The sequence below is a fragment of the Gordionus sp. m RMFG-2023 genome, chromosome 2 (assembly GCF_954871325.1).
Source record: "Gordionus sp. m RMFG-2023 chromosome 2, tfGorSpeb1-WG-v2, whole genome shotgun sequence".
Lineage (NCBI taxonomy): Eukaryota > Metazoa > Nematomorpha > Gordioida > Chordodea > Parachordodidae > Gordionus > Gordionus sp. m RMFG-2023.
Window position 1 is genome coordinate 3,274,468 of NC_088776.1, and position 20,383 is coordinate 3,294,850.

A 20,383-nucleotide genomic window follows, 5' to 3' on the forward strand; every position below is an offset into this window, starting at 1 on the left:
ATGGAAATCCCTAAGGATGACCTAGTCATAATTGGTGGTGACTTAAATGCGCATGTGGGGAAAGCAAGAGCTGGCTATAAAAGGCATCATGGTGGTTTTGGATTTGGAGAAAGAAATGATGAAGGAGAGCACGTACTGAAATGTGCGCAAGCCTTCGACCTTGCCTTAACCAACACCTACTATAGGAAAAAAGATAGTCATTTTATAACATACGAAAGTGGTACAAGGAAAACACAGATACATTACATGATAATCTCTCGCAGAAGATTAAAAGATGTAATAGACTGCAAAGTCATCCCAGAAGAAGATATCGCCGCGCAACACAAGCTACTAGTAATGGATTTACACCTCACAAATAAATCCACTCAAAACAGGATAAAACTGGAACCATGCATCAAATAGAGCAAATTAAAAACAATGACAGATGCCTTTGCAATCAATGCAAACATCGAAACAATAGATTCCTCACAAGTCAGTGAAAAAATGTGGACAGACCTTTCATCCAGATAGACACTGCCACTTGACACTAGGCTTGACAAGGGGAGGCAACAAATTATACAAAGAACTATGGTGGTAGAATGAAGAGGTACAAACCACTATACAGGAGAAAAAAGCCCTTTATAAAATATGGTACAAATCCAAAAACCTAGATGACAAGACAAGATACAAAAAATCCAAGAGATAAACTACAAAGGCGGTGGCTAGGGCCAAAGCTATGGCATACGATGACATGTATGAAGAACTACATACCAAAGAAGGGCAAAATAAAATATACAGATTAGCCAAACAGCGAGAAAAGAACTCTAGGAATATAAACGGAGCTCCTAAAGTAATCAAAAATAAAGATGGGAAATTGCTAATAAAGGAAAAAGAAATAATGAATAGATGGAAAGAATATTTTCAGGAGCTTCTTAACTTTAATCCCCACATACTACATCTAGACGAACACTCCCCATGTCAAAACCTTCTACAACCTATAACAGAACAAGAAATCGCATGCCTCAAGCATATGAAAAACAACAAAGCTAGGGGTCCACACGATTTTCCAATAGAAAGCCTTAAAGCACTAGAAGATGGTGGAATACATCTCCTCACAAATCTGTTTAATAAATACTTGGAAATGAAGAGGTTCCCCAAAATGGAGGCAGAGCTATCTAGTTCCTATCTTTAAAAATAAAGGGGATCCACACAATTGTCAAAATTACAGAGGGATAAAACTAATGTCACACTGTCTAAGCTCTAAAACTATACGAATAAATAATAGAAAAAAGATTAAGAGACATAATCGAAATAGGAGAGACTCAGTTTGGCTCTATGCCTGGAAGATCAACAACTGATGCTATCCACGCAATTATGCAAATGAGTGAAAAATACAGGGAAAAGAACAAAAAGCTACCCATGGTCTTTCTAGATCTAGAAAAGGCTTTCGATAGAATCCCAAGAAAACTTATCTGGTGGGCGCTACGCCACAAAAAGGTTCCCGAAAAATATATAAGAATAATACAGGATATGTATATGGGCCATACAACAATGGTTCGTAGCACAACAGGTACTTCGGCAGGCTTCACAATAGCCAAAGGAGTTCATCAAGGGTCGGCTCTCAGCCCACTTCTCTTCATTACAGTAATAGAAATATTAACACAGTCTATACCTCAAACAGTCCCGTGGAATACGATATTTGCAGATGATATTGTGATACTTGCCGAATCCAAGGTTGAAATGAGAGAGAGATTAGTGAGTTGGATAAATATCCTAGAAAAGCACACAAACAAATTAAAGGGAAAAATTTCCAATTCCATATTACAACCAACTATTCTTTATAGTTCGGAAACATGGCCAACCAAAGAATTAGAAGAAGTCTACAAACTATGGAGATGAGAATACTGAGGATGATTGCTGGGGTAACAAGAAAGGATAAAGTGCGCAGTACAAGAATACTAAGTAGTTTAAAGGTAGTGCCCATTAAGACTAAGTTAATGGTAAACAGACTTAGGTGGTATGGGCACACAATGAGAAGGCCAATGAGTGAACTACATAGAAAATAAGGTTGAGAGTTTGGAAGTGATGGGCAAACGTAAAAGAGGAAGGCCAAAACTTCAATGGGGCCATAAAGTTAGAGTGAATATAAAAAATTAGATAAAAGAGATTGTATGAATAACATAAAGTGGAGAGAGATGTTGAAGGAGCTTACCACCAGAAAAGGTGAAAGCTAAAGAGAAAAAAAATGTTATATATTAATGCATATTGAAAATATAACCCCTCACCCTCTACATTGAAAATGAATAGATAAAATGTTAAAACTTTTATATTGATATCTAAACTATAATTTGCTTTCATTTGGTAAATTAAGAATAAAATACAAAAATTGGCATCTTGTCAGCAAGGTGAATATTTAAAATCTGACTTTCGTTATTCTAGTTTCTAATTTTTTATATCTTTAATGAATTTTACCTACTAGAAATAAGTAACACATTAAAAGCTAGATAGAAACTGATATTCTGTAGTACAATCATGATTCTTGAAAACATTAACTCTGAAAACTCATATTAATGATTAGTACATATAGAATTTTTGTGCTTTTACCTGTTAGGTAGTTAATTTATACAAAAAAATATTAAACATAATAAAAATATCCTATTAAAAAATCAAACACCTAATTCCAATGAGGTGAGGGACGATGTTGGCCCCTTGGATAAATTCCGAAAACGTTGCCAGTAATCTTATAAAATATGATCAACAATTAACAGTGGTGTCACATAAGCAGCTCTCTGAAGCATAATCAATAAACAGCGGTGTCACATATGCAGCGTTCTAAAACGTGACTTTTATTGGGAATGGGTAGGGAAGGAAGGGGGTGAAGGAGACATTAAGCTATTTTTAGAAAAGTTTCAAATATATAAAGGGATTATACGTTTTATTTGAATACAATTATATTTTAAGTTTAAATAATAAGCATTTTTTTCGAATAAAACGATTTCGATATAAAGGCTTGTTATTTACATCTCGGATTGACAGAATCAGAAATATTATATACAACAAAAATATATGTTGTATAAAATACAATTATTTCTAAAATAGAATGACTAAAATTAAAGCTCTAAAAAAATAAAAAATTGGAATGCCTCTTATAAATTTTATAAATCTGAAGGAATATTTTGCAACACTAAAATTAATTGTAGGTATGAATCTGATATAAAAAATTGTGTTTTAGAATACAAGCTCCTACAACTAAATGAAAATATTGTAGATAATATGTATAGAAAAATAAATATATCTTTCGACTATGTTAGAAACAATTAACTCTAAAAACGAAAACGTATAAGTTCAACATTTTATCCGCTGGTAGCTGCTTAATACATCATGTTTAATAATTGATTATAAATTATGACGCATGTGTAATTTAAGCGTTATCACGGGAAATATAATTAGAAAAGATTTGATATATTATCGTAAACAATAATGATTCATTAAAATACGTCAATTTTAAAAATTTCAATCTTTAATACGTATTATTATATCAAGGAATCTTAACTCCAAATTTGATCATTATAAACTATTTTTAAATTTGTTTCAAAAAAAAATTATATGATGAAGAATATTTTAGTTGACTTATGTTTAGGTAAAATGAAGGTTGATACTGCACCAAAGAAAGGTACAATTTAATCGTATTCCTTAGTTAAATTCCATTTTTTTTATTGCACATTTTTTAGATAATAAAAAGGTTAATGTGTGGTCTCGTGTTAGAAAATGTTTTGGTTGCAGAAGAAAAGAAGGTATCAGGCCTGATGGCCTAGTCATTAATGCTTTAATGAACGACGTGAGGGAATACCCTATTTTCAAAAAGTGTTTTGAAAATAGGGGTATCGGCAAGATGAATGTTTGTGAAGATGGGGTAGAGGGGGTTGTCAGAGGTATGTCAGTTAATCCCTGTAAGGACAACCTTTCTTACCCCATCTTCAAAATGTGTCCTCAAAAATTGAAGGTGGAGGATAATATTATTGATCCTGTTGAGGATGTTAAATATTCTTCCAAGGATGATACAAAAATAAAACCCATTTGCACAGATTACGATTTTGTAAAGCTAATAGGCCAGGGTGGAGCTGCTAAGGTTTTCCTTGCCCGTTCCAAAACAAATGGGAAGGAATACGCCGCAAAGGTGATTCGGAAGCAATTCCGTGACGATATAGAGGTTTGCATTAAATCATTTAATATTTATATGCTGTTTAATAATATTTCTAAATTGTGCTTATCAAGTTCTTCTTCAAAATTTTATTAATGTCTAATAACCATATAATATTTAAGCTTTATAGTTACTAACCTCCATTCTACATTTGATTCGTATTATTAAATATTGACTATATTTTTTATAAATAGGATGCCTACAGCAAAAGGCTAATTCATAGAGAAAAGTTAGTTTTCGATAAAACTAAAAAACTCCCATTTATGGTTGAGTTATTCGCCTACTACCACACCCCTATGAAGTATGTATTTTATACTTTAATATAAGTTTATATATTTATAAAAATATTTATTAAATTGAGAATATAAAAATATTTTAATAATTAAAGATAATTATTTATCTATTAATTTACAGTTACGCCTTCATCATGGAGTACGTTGACGGTGGAGACCTCCATCGTCACCTCCGACATCAACCTAACTCTACACTACCCGAGCACCATGCTCGTTTCTATGCGGCGGAGATAACCTTAGCACTCCACCACCTACACAGTAGAGGTAACATTTTTATAGTAAAATTATTTACCAATTTTGGAATTAAAAATATTTTTTTTGTTAATTTTATTAAAATTTAATATTTTTCTACCCAGGAATCATCCATAGAGACGTTAAACCGGAAAATATTCTATTGTGCTCCGATGGCCATATCAAACTATCTGATTATGGCCTATGCACGGTAATAAATTTTTTATCTCAATAAAATTAATAGCACAGAAACGTTAGGAATAAAATTTTAGAACATAAAATAGATAAACTGAGCGCTCATATGTGTCCAAATAGATATATAAATATAACATTAAAGAAGATTGTATAATTCAGTATCTTTTAACACTGGGCTTATGATGCATTTTCTTTGAAATTTTGAGGGAGTTACTAATAGGGATACTATCTTTTACAACATACATCCTTATGATTGAATCCTTTATTTCAGTCATCGAATCATGAAGTTAGGTATAACGAGATTGCTCTAGATGAAGGGTCTAACAGACAATCAAAATCATAATTTCTGGCAATATTTTTAAATAACAGGTTCTGTTCTGCCCGTTTCTCAAAATCTTTAAAATGTTTATAAGAAATAAATCCATAGGCTTTGAATATAATATTCAGCAATAACTTACAGTTTAATAATTTGTATTTTATTATATTTAAAAAAATATATAAAAATATTAATACTAATATTTTCCCATATCCTTATTTTTTAAAAACCTTTTATTTTTTAAAATTAATTTCATATCAATTGCCAAATTAAATCTTCAAAAAAAAGTAGATAGTAACGAAAATATTATTCGAGCTAAGGTATGTGCCAGCTCGTATTAAAATTTAATTTATTTTTTAAGTTTCCACTGGCTGTGCTCACGGCTCAGCCTTACACGGCTCAACCATGTCTTAAATTCGATTATCAGAAATGCACAAAATATATATAGAAATAATTAAATAATATTAGTAAACTTTAGAAAAATAAACTCCATCCATTTAATTTTTAACATATTTTTATTTGGGGGTTTATAGTTTAAATTATCTTAATAGGTTTTAGATTTTTAAAATAAAGATAAGAATATATGTTTGTAAATTGATTCCTCTTTGAAATATATTTATTTTATTTTAAAAAAATATAATGTGATATAGCCATATTTATAATTTTTATAAGCGTTTGAACTTGTTTAAAACGATATGAAAGTATTTACAGCCTTATTTTATTAAATTGCAATAACACCCACGTATTTTTGTTTAATCACGCCAACCTCCGAAATTCTATGCCACCCTTGTAGCATGAAACCACTAGTTGGTACCACAAAAATAACATGTTCCAGCTTAATTTTGACCTAGAACTAGCGGGTTGAAATGCACGCACTGATTCTACTAGGCCATAGAGGCTAGAAAGCACAATCATTTTGTTATTGTAAAATTAGGACTCTTTGAATATTTTAATTAACACATTCGAAATCGGTTGAAAACTATACATCATTGCCAGTTTTAATTTTATCTATTAAAATGTTTCATGTACACCTTCTTTATGGAAACGGTTAATAAAATTTAAATTTTGTATTTAGCTTTCTCGGTTTCCAATAATTAAACATTCCAATTTTAACTTGGCAAAAATTTCCCACTAAGATTTTCCAAAATATAAACATTTTCTTAGATAATCAGTAATTTTTTAATATTAAGAATAAATTTTCTGATATATTTTTCAACTTCTCTTATTTACTTTAATACATATACGGTTATATAAAAAATAATCTAGGATATTCTACCAAGTTTCATCGAAAGACGAAAATCTCTGCGAGTCGGGACTGTCTACTACAAGGCACCCGAAGTTTCATTCGATCCATATTATAGTAAACATTGCATTTTATCCTTTTATTTAACAAAAAAAATTTCTATTTCTAATAATAAAATATATCGTAGAGCTAGTATAACTTCTGGATTTAGTAAGAAAAAAATCATAATATTTACATAATTAAAATATATTTTAAAAATGTCGTTATCTAAAATTTTAAAACTATTTATTTACTTAAAATTGAAAGGCTATAGCATAGATTGGTGGGCCTTAGGGGTAGTTTTGTACGAAATGTTGGTTGGCAAACTCCCCTTTGGCCTAGAAGCCAAGCCCTCTCACAACGATGACCACTATCGTTTACAAGGTTCAATAATTACTTATACTTTAATGAAATTTGATAAAAAATATTTAAACTCAATAAATTATCATTGAATATCAAAATTTAATTTCCAATTATAAAGAAAATAAATAAATTTAATATATATTTTATTTTATTTAGCTAAATATGGAAGGGTGAAAATCCCTATATCCATTTCCTTCAAAGCCTCCTCCATCATCAGAGGATTCTTGACAGAGGTTTGATATAAATAATTAAATTTTATTTTAAAACATTATATCAGTAAAATTCAGATGAACGATAAAATTAAGTTTATTTTCTAAATATGCTTTAAGAAATTAAAAAATTTTCTGAATTTAAAACTGAAAAAAATCTAATGTTAAATTTTTAAACTTTTCTAGTGATGTATTTTTGATATGTTTATTCGTATATTAAAATAAAAGCTTATTATTTATTTTTATTAAAGTTTTCATAAACAAATTTTTAAAAAATTCAATTTATAACTGCCTTAACTCATAAATATATGCATCATATATAATTGATAGGATCCCAAAAAAAGATTAGGAGGAGATGAAAATGGGTTTTCCAATATAAAATCACACCAATTCTTCAAAACAATTGAGTGGAATCTGGTAAAATTACATTGCTTATCTTTTTGAGTTTCATTATTTATTTATATGTTTTTTTTAACCTTTTAAGCTGGAAGAAATGAAATTGACACCCCCCTATAAACCTGAAACATTGTTGCACCCGCAACTATAGGGGTTTGGAATGCTTCCACACGTCCAAAATGATAGTTCTCATACTTAGGAATTTCGAGGAATGGATTAATCCCAGTGATAGTATACCCATACAGTACAAATACAATCCTAGGATATTAAATGAACCCAATATTCCCTCAAATATTAGACAAAAAATACTCTCCTAAAATTCTTATCGACGATTCAAAATCACTATTAGAAATAGGATAACAATACTACATTAATTATAGAGCGAGCTTTAAAGAACTTTTATGAAAATTTTTTACATCTCATAGGACCCTTTTTACTGACGGAAATAGATTACTGAATGACGTAATCTTGGTTAATACTGCCATAAATAGCTTAAATGGCGGTTATTACAACCTACTATTACATCAGATGCCCTATTGAGAACTCAGAAATTCGCGGGCACCAGATTATATGACATCTTTGCAGACTGTTAAGAAAAACTTAAAGGCTAAAGCACGAAAGAAAGGGATTCCAATATATAGTATTTGACGGAAGATGACGATAAAGTTGGGCCCAATAAGAAAAAAAAGAAATAAATTGGGGGAAAAGTAAAAATAAGGAGCCTCTTAGATAGTACTGAAGCTTCAGATTATTTGGAAGATTGTCAAACATCGTGTGACGATGGTATACATCCTATTTATTGGTTAATATAGATTGTTTAATTTTGATTTTTTTGGCATTGTCTTAATTTAAAAAGTGATTTTTTGTTTATTATCGATATATTAGATAAAGATGATGAAAAACTTAAACCGAAGAAAAAAAAGAGGGATGAAGAGTTAATTTTTTAGCTGTATTTTATCTATAAGGATTTGTTTGAATATTTAGAGAGATTGTATTATATAAAATTTAACATTTTGTATTATCATATAATTCTAAATTATATCCTAGTGAGAATAAGACTGACTTTGACATAAAGCCACCAGCGATAAAATCTCTGGCTAAGTCAAAACCTTCAGAACTAGATATCCCTATAAAGAAGCAAGGCCTAGTTACTCATATAAGCCATTATAGAGAAATCGGAAACTAATGCTAATAATAGAAATCTTCCAAAATTAATGCATGACGATGATACTACTCCAAAAATGATATCGGCGAAGCTCTCATCCTACGTATCCTTTCCATCATCTAATAATACTCAATTCAAGATAGCCAATGAAACAGAAATACAAACTTATTAACCACCCTTCCTTCACCAGATAGCAATGCGACGTGATCAACAAATCGAAGGAATTAGAATATTTTAAAATTAAAAACTCACAATATTGATAACAATTTTGTGATAAAAACGTCTTATTTATTGAAATCCGATCAACTTTCCATTATTATATTTTCAGCCAAAATTGGAACGTTAGTTTTGATTACATTTGATTTAGTATAGTTTTTTTTAACTGGAACACGCAAAATGCTTTATAATCACATTTATAACATCGATTATGATTGATTAAAGAAGCTTATAAAGTTTTTATAAGCAGATAAGGCATGTGTCACAACGTGTCATTCATATTGATTATTGAAAAAATTACATAATATATAAAGAATGTTAATATTATGTCTAATAAATGTAATGTATCAATAAATGTCGAAAAATATTTTTCTTGATATACATATTACTTTATATTTTTATAATAATTATCATTATTGAGGAATATTTAACGGTTTATATTTCCTTTTAGTAGTATTATTTTTGAATAATATTTTTAAAAAAATTAGGCATTTTCATCGGGTAAAAAGATTTTAAAAAAATCCCCATTAATTATTTAATGATATCTTAAATATTGATTAAAATTTTCAGCGAAGTGAAGGTGGACATTCATAATAATTCATTGCTAATAACAATATTAAAAAATTATTTCAAAATAATTTAAACTTTACTGTTTAATCGTTTGTAATAAAAAATTATTTATAACTATAGAATACAATTAAAACAATTAATATATAACAAAAATCGGGGTTCAACGCAGATCTCTATAAATATTTTTAAGCCCGATGCATGAAACTCTTATGGTAACTTGTAAAGTTCTTAGTTTATGATTAAAATTACATTTACTGATTATTTTAAAAAGTTTATTATTTTTTAAAAATTATATATTTGCGAACAAATGACTTTCTCTATATTGTATTAGGTGTTTCTATTTTTAGTAATGTTCGCCAAATATTGTTTAAGAATTGGCGATATTTTTTTACTTAACCTTCTAAAAAATAATAATTTTTAAGTTCACTAAAACACAGGTACAATTTTAACAAAAATTAGTAACAAAATGTAAATCTTTTTAATTTTGAAATAATTCTAAAATTAACAATTTGAAAATAAAAATTACTACAGTGGCGTCGCTAGGGGGAGGGCGCCGGGGCTAGAGCCCCCTGAAGCAAAAAAAAATTTTTTTTAATGGAATCTTAACCCCTTGAACTAAAATAAATTATTTTGATTGCCCCCTGAAAGATTTCTTTTATAATTCTAAAGAAAATAGATTTAATTTTATTATTTACAAATTAATAAGATTATCTAAATATTTATTAAATGAATACTATTTTAAATATTAGATTAAATTAATACATATAAATTATAGCTAGCAATCAAATTTTGTGTTAAAAATAGAATATCAATATCACTCACTTAATATTAATTTATCATTAACAGTTGAAGCTTAATTGGCTATTATTATTTAAATTATTTTATAACCTTAATTAAATAAATATAATCATTTATTAATTGAAAACTAAAAATTTAATATTGTAATTAGCAGAGTTCAAAATAACTAATCAACTATATTTATTTTTAAAATTTATTATCATACCTATTCCTAAGAATATTTTCAAGGTCCAAATAAGTATATTAAAAAGTAAGAAAGTAGACATATAGTTAAGATCCTCTATTATATACAGTTGTTTATAAAATATTAGATAAAATGCCACTTTTATCGACGTATTTGACAGTTATAATATACTACAGCTAATATTATAATGAATTTTACTAATAAATGCTTTTGATAATAAATATAGTAAAAATTGCCTTCAAGTTTTTAACGCCATCTATTTAGTTATAAATATTTTAAAAATTAAACGTTTTATTATTCATCTTAAAATGGATGTAATAAATTTGATATCTTTTCTTTTCATTTTTACGTTATGAAATCTATTTTTTTCTTTATCAAAAAACAGTTTATAGTTAAATATTTAATAGAAGTTTTTGATATTTTTACAAATTACTATTATTTTAAGATATAATATACCAACTAGAGGTGGTGCGACAAAATCTTAATTGTTTTATCATATCATTCTGGTCCTTATTTTATAGTGTCAAAATGTTTCATTTCTAATATGGCATCCTTGCCGTGTTTAAATAACTCAAGGCCTCAATATATTTGCACAATTATTTCTTCAAAAGAATTTAGTGTTTTTATTTTATCAATTTATCCAACATAATAAATTCTGATACTAGCTTACATCGTGAGTGTCATGGCCATTACTGCAAATTAACCAGCATCTATTATTTGTGTGGGTATGTAATTTAATATTATTACTACAGCTGCTGAGAACATATGATTGCATATTTTAGATATGCAGTAATGGTCAACTGTGCAGTCGTTTATATATCATTAAAAATGGAAGATAATCTTTTAGAAATTTATAATCTCACAATAATTTTCTTGATTACTTATCTAGCTGCCATCATACGCTCTAACCACTATATAGTTTTATGATTTGGATTGGTCGTTTATATTCTCTTCTTCAAGAATTGTTAATTTAGTAAGGCCTATAAATTTTTTCTTATTAGTCCATTCTATAAAACATTGATGGTAACAGAAAGTTATATTAGTTTCATGACCTTTTGTCAATGTAAGTTGCTAAGAATTATATCTTATGTGGTTTTTAAAAACCATTATCAATTGAGGCATATGTATGAATTAATTAACCTTTTTTATCACTTGTAATTCTTTAGACGCATATATCAGCAATCGAAAATATTGTATACTATAATAAATAGATTTTGTATTAAAAAATATTATCTTTATAAATGTCTTGTATTGTTTTAATTGTTTATATGCCAATTTATTTTGTATGCATAATATAATAAATGACAAAATATGAAATTCATAATAATTGTTCAGATTTAACAAATTTTAAAAAGAATAATATATAAATATAAAACCGGCCCGAAATTGGGGGGTATGGAGGGAGGGGCGATGCTCCCCATAAAAATTTTTTTTAGAAGAGCCCCATGAGATTGTAAAGGCTAGCGACGCCCCTGAATTACTTCTCTGTTTAATCGTATGTAATAAAAAATTAAATATTTATATCTATATCATATAATTCAAACAAATAACAAAAATCGGCATTAAAGTTCAAGCAGATCTTTTAAGGATTTTCAGCCTGGTCAGGAATATATTTTACTATGAACTAATTTTGGCTCAAATTTTTATTTAGCCAAACCCAGTCACTATCTATTGTCCACCGGGAAAAATAGTTAGCATTTTGACATTTTTTTAAACCAGTTCAGGCCTATTTAGGCCGTGCCCATCTTTAAATTTATATTCGTAATTAAAGCGATTAATTTTCATTTACCACATTCTGTTAGATTTAGACTCTGTAAACTTAATCACGTCTTTTCCTTTTATTTAAAGGTAATTTTCCAATTCAACTAGCTTCCTATCCTCCTTTATTTCAATATGGGAAATCCCTAATTTATATTTATGTTAGAATAATTTTATTTTTCATTTTATTCTAGTGATTTAAGAATTTTTTTTAATGTGCATTGCTATAAGGAATTATAAACCATTCCAAAAAATAATTATTATAAATGTCAGCCAAAGATCTTTTCGCATTTAGGAAAATTCTCTCTTCTCATTCCAAGCTGACGATATGGTCATTAAAATATCATGAAGAGTCTTCCATTACAAAGCTTTTAACACACTATTATGGCTTTCCCATATTGAAAATTTATATAAACAAATGAAACTTGAAAAACTAATTATTTAATTTATAAGAATGAAACTGAAAAGATTTTATTAATATTTTTACCCTTTATTTTTAGATAATGTATTAAACAGTGGTTCGGACATAAAAATATACAATTCAATTATGAATATAACTTTATATCCAAGATTAATCAGATTAATACATTGAATATTTTTCTCAGTATAAAACAATATTCTTATTATATAAAATTTGATCCAGTTGATAAGCAGGTGGGAGGGGAAATTAGTTGTAAGATCCAGAAGAATGCAAGCATGTTCTGGACGATCGCGATGAGTATACTCGATGTTGAGTGAAAATAACTTGGGAGAAAGATGTTGCACACTAGTTTATAAATTTATTTTAGATTGATTAAAATTATATATATATAGGAAAATTATGTTATTTTTATTTATTAATGTATACGAAATAAAAATATAAATTTTGAAATTAGATTAATGTAGTGATTTTACAATTGAAATTTGTGACCGACTTTCAAAATATTGTTCAACAAAGAAAATTTGAGAATAATAAGGATTGGTTATAGTTTTAAAATTTATAACTTTTTAGCACCCTGAATTCAAATACCAGATTCTGATATGTGATAAAGATGCTCCTGATAAATTCAAAAGGGTTAGTCATACAGCCAAGGCTATATGTTTGGCGGGTGAATTTAGTGATCAGATTAGTGGATGGTCTAGTGCTTGGAATTCATATCCAAAAAAATAGAATTTATCTTAAGATAAATATTTTATTTAAGACCGACTCAGAATTAGGCATTGTCTAGCCAATTTATTATTCGGTTCGGATCGTATTTAATTTATCAAAATTAATTTTTATTAATAAAATAAACTTTAGGTATAGGTTATATAGTTATTTATTTTAATTCATTTAGCTTTTACGAAAATAGAAAGAAGAAAAAAAATGTAATAACTTTAATGATACGAAAATTATAAATATAAGATAACGGAGATTATAGAGATGTAATTCATCATTTACAATTGTGGGTACGATTGTTTAATTTGTCCTTTGGTATCGATATCCGTCAGCGGGTTTGAAATTAACTTGGGAACATGCTGTCATCTTCTATTCACTAATATACTAGCTCAAGCCAACATTAGACCTATCTAGCCTATAGTTTCTATGGTCAAATATTTAAATATTTTTAAAGAATATGAATCTATCCATAGTCGAATCATGTAGCAAGATGAATACTAAAAATCTGACATCTTGAATCAATTTTACCAATAACAAAGTAACTAATTAGAAGCCAGAAAAAAAAACTATCATATCCAGCCACGTAAATACAGACATGTTTCTTTGAAACATCAACTCTGAAAACTCACATTAATGATTAGTAAGTATGGCATTTTAGTGCTTTAGCCTGTCGGTATATAATTTATAGAAAAAACAATTATTGCTAAGAATAAAAATAACCCCTAAAAAATCAGAAACACATAAATCCAATGAGGTGAGTGGTTTATTGTTGGCACCTTGAATAAATTCTGGATACGTTGCCAGTATTTCTTATAAAAATAAGATCATCAATAAACAGCGGTGTCACATATGCAGCGTTCTAAAACGTGACTTTTATTGGGAATGGGTAGGGAAGGAAGGGGGTAGACATTAAGCTATTTTTAGAAAAGTTTCAAATATATAAAGGGATTATACGTTTTATTTGAATACAAGTATATTTAAAGTTTAAATAATAAGCATTTTTTTCGAATAAAACGATTTCGATATAAAGGCTTGTAATATTCATATTTACATCTCGGATTGACAGAATCAGAAATATTATATACAACAAAAATATATGTTGTATAAAATACAATTATTTCTAAAATAGAATGACTAAAATTAAAGCTCTAAAAAAATAAAATTGTGGAATGCCTCTTATAAATTTTATAAATCTGAAGGAATATTTTGCAACACTAAAATTAATTGTAGGTATGAATCTGATATAAAAAATTGTGTTTTAGAATACAAGCTCCTACAACTAAATGAAAATATTGTAGATAATATGTATAGAAAAATAAATATATCTTTCGACTATGTTAGAAACAATTAACTCTAAAAACGAAAACGTATAAGTTCAACATTTTATCCGCTGGTAGCTGCTTAATACATCATGTTTAATAATTGATTATAAATTATGACGCATGTGTAATTTAAGCGTTATCACGGAAAATATAATTAAAAGATTTGATATATTATCGTAAACAATAATGATTCATTAAAATACGTCAATTTTAAAAATTTCAATCTTTAATACGTATTATTATATCAAGGAATCTTAACTCCAAATTTGATCATTATAAACTATTTTTAAATTTGTTTCAAAAAAAAATTATATGATGAAGAATATTTTAGTTGACTTATGTTTAGGTAAAATGAAGGTTGATACTGCACCAAAGAAAGGTACAATTTAATCGTATTCCTTAGTTAAATTCCATTTTTTTTATTGCACATTTTTTAGATAATAAAAAGGTTAATGTGTGGTCTCGTGTTAGAAAATGTTTTGGTTGCAGAAGAAAAGAAGGTATCAGGCCTGATGGCCTAGTCATTAATGCTTTAATGAACGACGTGAGGGAATACCCTATTTTCAAAAAGTGTTTTGAAAATAGGGGTATCGGCAAGATGAATGTTTGTGAAGATGGGGTAGAGGGGGTTGTCAGAGGTATGTCAGTTAATCCCTGTAAGGACAACCTTTCTTACCCCATCTTCAAAATGTGTCCTCAAAAATTGAAGGTGGAGGATAATATTATTGATCCTGTTGAGGATGTTAAATATTCTTCCAAGGATGATACAAAAATAAAACCCATTTGCACAGATTACGATTTTGTAAAGCTAATAGGCCAGGGTGGAGCTGCTAAGGTTTTCCTTGCCCGTTCCAAAACAAATGGGAAGGAATACGCCGCAAAGGTGATTCGGAAGCAATTCCGTGACGATATAGAGGTTTGCATTAAATCATTTAATATTTATATGCTGTTTAATAATATTTCTAAATTGTGCTTATCAAGTTCTTCTTCAAAATTTTATTAATGTCTAATAACCATATAATATTTAAGCTTTATAGTTACTAACCTCCATTCTACATTTGATTCGTATTATTAAATATTGACTATATTTTTTATAAATAGGATGCCTACAGCAAAAGGCTAATTCATAGAGAAAAGTTAGTTTTCGATAAAACTAAAAAACTCCCATTTATGGTTGAGTTATTCGCCTACTACCACACCCCTATGAAGTATGTATTTTATACTTTAATATAAGTTTATATATTTATAAAAATATTTATTAAATTGAGAATATAAAAATATTTTAATAATTAAAGATAATTATTTATCTATTAATTTACAGTTACGCCTTCATCATGGAGTACGTTGACGGTGGAGACCTCCATCGTCACCTCCGACATCAACCTAACTCTACACTACCCGAGCACCATGCTCGTTTCTATGCGGCGGAGATAACCTTAGCACTCCACCACCTACACAGTAGAGGTAACATTTTTATAGTAAAATTATTTACCAATTTTGGAATTAAAAATAATATTTTTTTTGTTAATTTTATTAAAATTTAATATTTTTCTACCCAGGAATCATCCATAGAGACGTTAAACCGGAAAATATTCTATTGTGCTCCGATGGCCATATCAAACTATCTGATTATGGCCTATGCACGGTAATAAATTTTTTATCTCAATAAAATTAATAGCACAGAAACGTTAGGAATAAAATTTTAGAACATAAAATAGATAAACTGAGCGCTCATATGTGTCTAAATAGATATATAAATATAACATTAAAGAAGATTGTATAATTCAGTATCTTTTAACACTGGGCTTATGATGCATTTTCTTTGAAATTTTGAGGGAGTTACTAATAGGGATACTATCTTTTACAACATACATCCTTATGATTGAATCCTTTATTTCAGTCATCGAATCATGAAGTTAGGTATAACGAGATTGCTCTAGATGAAGGGTCTATCAGACAATCAAAATCATAATTTCTGGCAATATTTTTAAATAACAGGTTCTGTTCTGCCCGTTTCTCAAAATCTTTAAAATGTTTATAAGAAATAAGTCCATAGGCTTTGAATATAATATTCAGCAATAACTTACAGTTTAATAATTTGTATTTTATTATATTTAAAAAAATATATAAAAATATTAATACTAATATTTTCCCATATCCTTATTTTTTAAAAACCTTTTATTTTTTAAAATTAATTTCATATCAATTGCCAAATTAAATCTTCAAAAAAAAGTAGATAGTAACGAAAATATTATTCGAGCTAAGGTATGTGCCAGCTCGTATTAAAATTTAATTTATTTTTTAAGTTTCCACTGGCTGTGCTCACGGCTCAGCCTTACACGGCTCAACCATGTCTTAAATTCGATTATCAGAAATGCACAAAATATATATAGAAATAATTAAATAATATTAGTAAACTTTAGAAAAATAAACTCCATCCATTTAATTTTTAACATATTTTTATTTGGGGGTTTATAGTTTAAATTATCTTAATAGGTTTTAGATTTTTAAAATAAAGATAAGAATATATGTTTGTAAATTGATTCCTCTTTGAAATATATTTATTTTATTTTAAAAAAATATAATGTGATATAGCCATATTTATAATTTTTATAAGCGTTTGAACTTGTTTAAAACGATATGAAAGTATTTACAGCCTTATTTTATTAAATTGCAATAACACCCACGTATTTTTGTTTAATCACGCCAACCTCCGAAATTCTATGCCACCCTTGTAGCATGAAACCACTAGTTGGTACCACAAAAATAACATGTTCCAGCTTAATTTTGACCTAGAACTAGCGGGTTGAAATGCACGCACTGATTCTACTAGGCCATAGAGGCTAGAAAGCACAATCATTTTGTTATTGTAAAATTAGGACTCTTTGAATATTTTAATTAACACATTCGAAATCGGTTGAAAACTATACATCATTGCCAGTTTTAATTTTATCTATTAAAATGTTTCATGTACACCTTCTTTATGGAAACGGTTAATAAAATTTAAATTTTGTATTTAGCTTTCTCGGTTTCCAATAATTAAACATTCCAATTTTAACTTGGCAAAAATTTCCCACTAAGATTTTCCAAAATATAAACATTTTCTTAGATAATCAGTAATTTTTTAATATTAAGAATAAATTTTCTGATATATTTTTCAACTTCTCTTATTTACTTTAATACATATACGGTTATATAAAAAATAATCTAGGATATTCTACCAAGTTTCATCGAAAGACGAAAATCTCTGCGAGTCGGGACTGTCTACTACAAGGCACCCGAAGTTTCATTCGATCCATATTATAGTAAACATTGCATTTTATCCTTTTATTTAACAAAAAAAATTTCTATTTCTAATAATAAAATATATCGTAGAGCTAGTATAACTTCTGGATTTAGTAAGAAAAAAATCATAATATTTACATAATTAAAATATATTTTAAAAATGTCGTTATCTAAAATTTTAAAACTATTTATTTACTTAAAATTGAAAGGCTATAGCATAGATTGGTGGGCCTTAGGGGTAGTTTTGTACGAAATGTTGGTTGGCAAACTCCCCTTTGGCCTAGAAGCCAAGCCCTCTCACAACGATGACCACTATCGTTTACAAGGTTCAATAATTACTTATACTTTAATGAAATTTGATAAAAAATATTTAAACTCAATAAATTATCATTGAATATCAAAATTTAATTTCCAATTATAAAGAAAATAAATAAATTTAATATATATTTTATTTTATTTAGCTAAATATGGAAGGGTGAAAATCCCTATATCCATTTCCTTCAAAGCCTCCTCCATCATCAGAGGATTCTTGACAGAGGTTTGATATAAATAATTAAATTTTATTTTAAAACATTATATCAGTAAAATTCAGATGAACGATAAAATTAAGTTTATTTTCTAAATATGCTTTAAGAAATTAAAAAATTTTCTGAATTTAAAACTGAAAAAAATCTAATGTTAAATTTTTAAACTTTTCTAGTGATGTATTTTTGATATGTTTATTCGTATATTAAAATAAAAGCTTATTATTTATTTTTATTAAAGTTTTCATAAACAAATTTTTAAAAAATTCAATTTATAACTGCCTTAACTCATAAATATATGCATCATATATAATTGATAGGATCCCAAAAAAAGATTAGGAGGAGATGAAAATGGGTTTTCCAATATAAAATCACACCAATTCTTCAAAACAATTGAGTGGAATCTGGTAAAATTACATTGCTTATCTTTTTGAGTTTCATTATTTATTTATATGTTTTTTTTAACCTTTTAAGCTGGAAGAAATGAAATTGACACCCCCCTATAAACCTGAAACATTGTTGCACCCGCAACTATAGGGGTTTGGAATGCTTCCACACGTCCAAAATGATAGTTCTCATACTTAGGAATTTCGAGGAATGGATTAATCCCAGTGATAGTATACCCATACAGTACAAATACAATCCTAGGATATTAAATGAACCCAATATTCCCTCAAATATTAGACAAAAAATACTCTCCTAAAATTCTTATCGACGATTCAAAATCACTATTAGAAATAGGATAACAATACTACATTAATTATAGAGCGAGCTTTAAAGAACTTTTATGAAAATTTTTTACATCTCATAGGACCCTTTTTACTGACGGAAATAGATTACTGAATGACGTAATCTTGGTTAATACTGCCATAAATAGCTTAAATGGCGGTTATTACAACCTACTATTACATCAGATGCCCTATTGAGAACTCAGAAATTCGCGGGCACCAGATTATATGACATCTTTGCAGACTGTTAAGAAAAACTTAAAGGCTAAAGCACGAAAGAAAGGGATTCCAATATATAGTATTTGACGGAAGATGACGATAAAGTTGGGCCCAATAAGAAAAAAAAGAAATAAATTGGGGGAAAAGTAAAAATAAGGAGCCTCTTAGATAGTACTGAAGCTTCAGATTATTTGGAAGATTGTCAAACATCGTGTGACGATGGTATACATCCTATTTATTGGTTAATATAGATTGTTTAATTTTGATTTTTTTGGCATTGTCTTAATTTAAAAAGTGATTTTTTGTTTATTATCGATATATTAGATAAAGATGATGAAAAACTTAAACCGAAGAAAAAAAAGAGGGATGAAGAGTTAATTTTTTAGCTGTATTTTATCTATAAGGATTTGTTTGAATATTTAGAGAGATTGTATTATATAAAATTTAACATTTTGTATTATCATATAATTCTAAATTATATCCTAGTGAGAATAAGACTGACTTTGACATAAAGCCACCAGCGATAAAATCTCTGGCTAAGTCAAAACCTTCAGAACTAGATATCCCTATAAAGAAGCAAGGCCTAGTTACTCATATAAGCCATTATAGAGAAATCGGAAACTAATGCTAATAATAGAAATCTTCCAAAATTAATGCATGACGATGATACTACTCCAAAAATGATATCGGCGAAGCTCTCATCCTACGTATCCTTTCCATCATCTAATAATACTCAATTCAAGATAGCCAATGAAACAGAAATACAAACTTATTAACCACCCTTCCTTCACCAGATAGCAATGCGACGTGATCAACAAATCGAAGGAATTAGAATATTTTAAAATTAAAAACTCACAATATTGATAACAATTTTGTGATAAAAACGTCTTATTTATTGAAATCCGATCAACTTTCCATTATTATATTTTCAGCCAAAATTGGAACGTTAGTTTTGATTACATTTGATTTAGTATAGTTTTTTTTAACTGGAACACGCAAAATGCTTTATAA

The 20,383-nt window shown here is 28.1% G+C and overlaps 2 protein-coding genes across 2 annotated transcripts; both read left to right on the forward strand.

Annotated features, from left to right (window-relative positions):
* LOC135923202 (protein kinase C zeta type-like) lies at positions 1-7,616 on the forward strand. The gene is made up of 10 exons (XM_065457823.1): positions 1-142; positions 3,711-4,189; positions 4,375-4,481; positions 4,595-4,737; positions 4,830-4,915; positions 6,482-6,575; positions 6,765-6,881; positions 7,017-7,093; positions 7,400-7,486; positions 7,554-7,616. Exons 1-10 carry the CDS (start codon positions 1-3, stop codon positions 7,614-7,616), a joined length of 1,395 nt encoding a protein of 464 aa, XP_065313895.1.
* A 28-nt stretch (positions 7,617-7,644) lies between these two features.
* On the forward strand, positions 7,645-19,128 carry LOC135923204 (protein kinase C zeta type-like). Its single transcript, XM_065457828.1, has 11 exons — positions 7,645-7,709; positions 7,891-7,967; positions 15,054-15,532; positions 15,718-15,824; positions 15,938-16,080; positions 16,176-16,261; positions 17,828-17,921; positions 18,111-18,227; positions 18,363-18,439; positions 18,746-18,780; positions 18,963-19,128. The coding sequence occupies exons 1-11, from the start codon at positions 7,645-7,647 to the stop codon at positions 19,126-19,128; spliced, it is 1,446 nt and encodes a 481-aa protein (XP_065313900.1).
* The last annotated feature ends 1,255 nt before the right edge of the window (positions 19,129-20,383 follow it).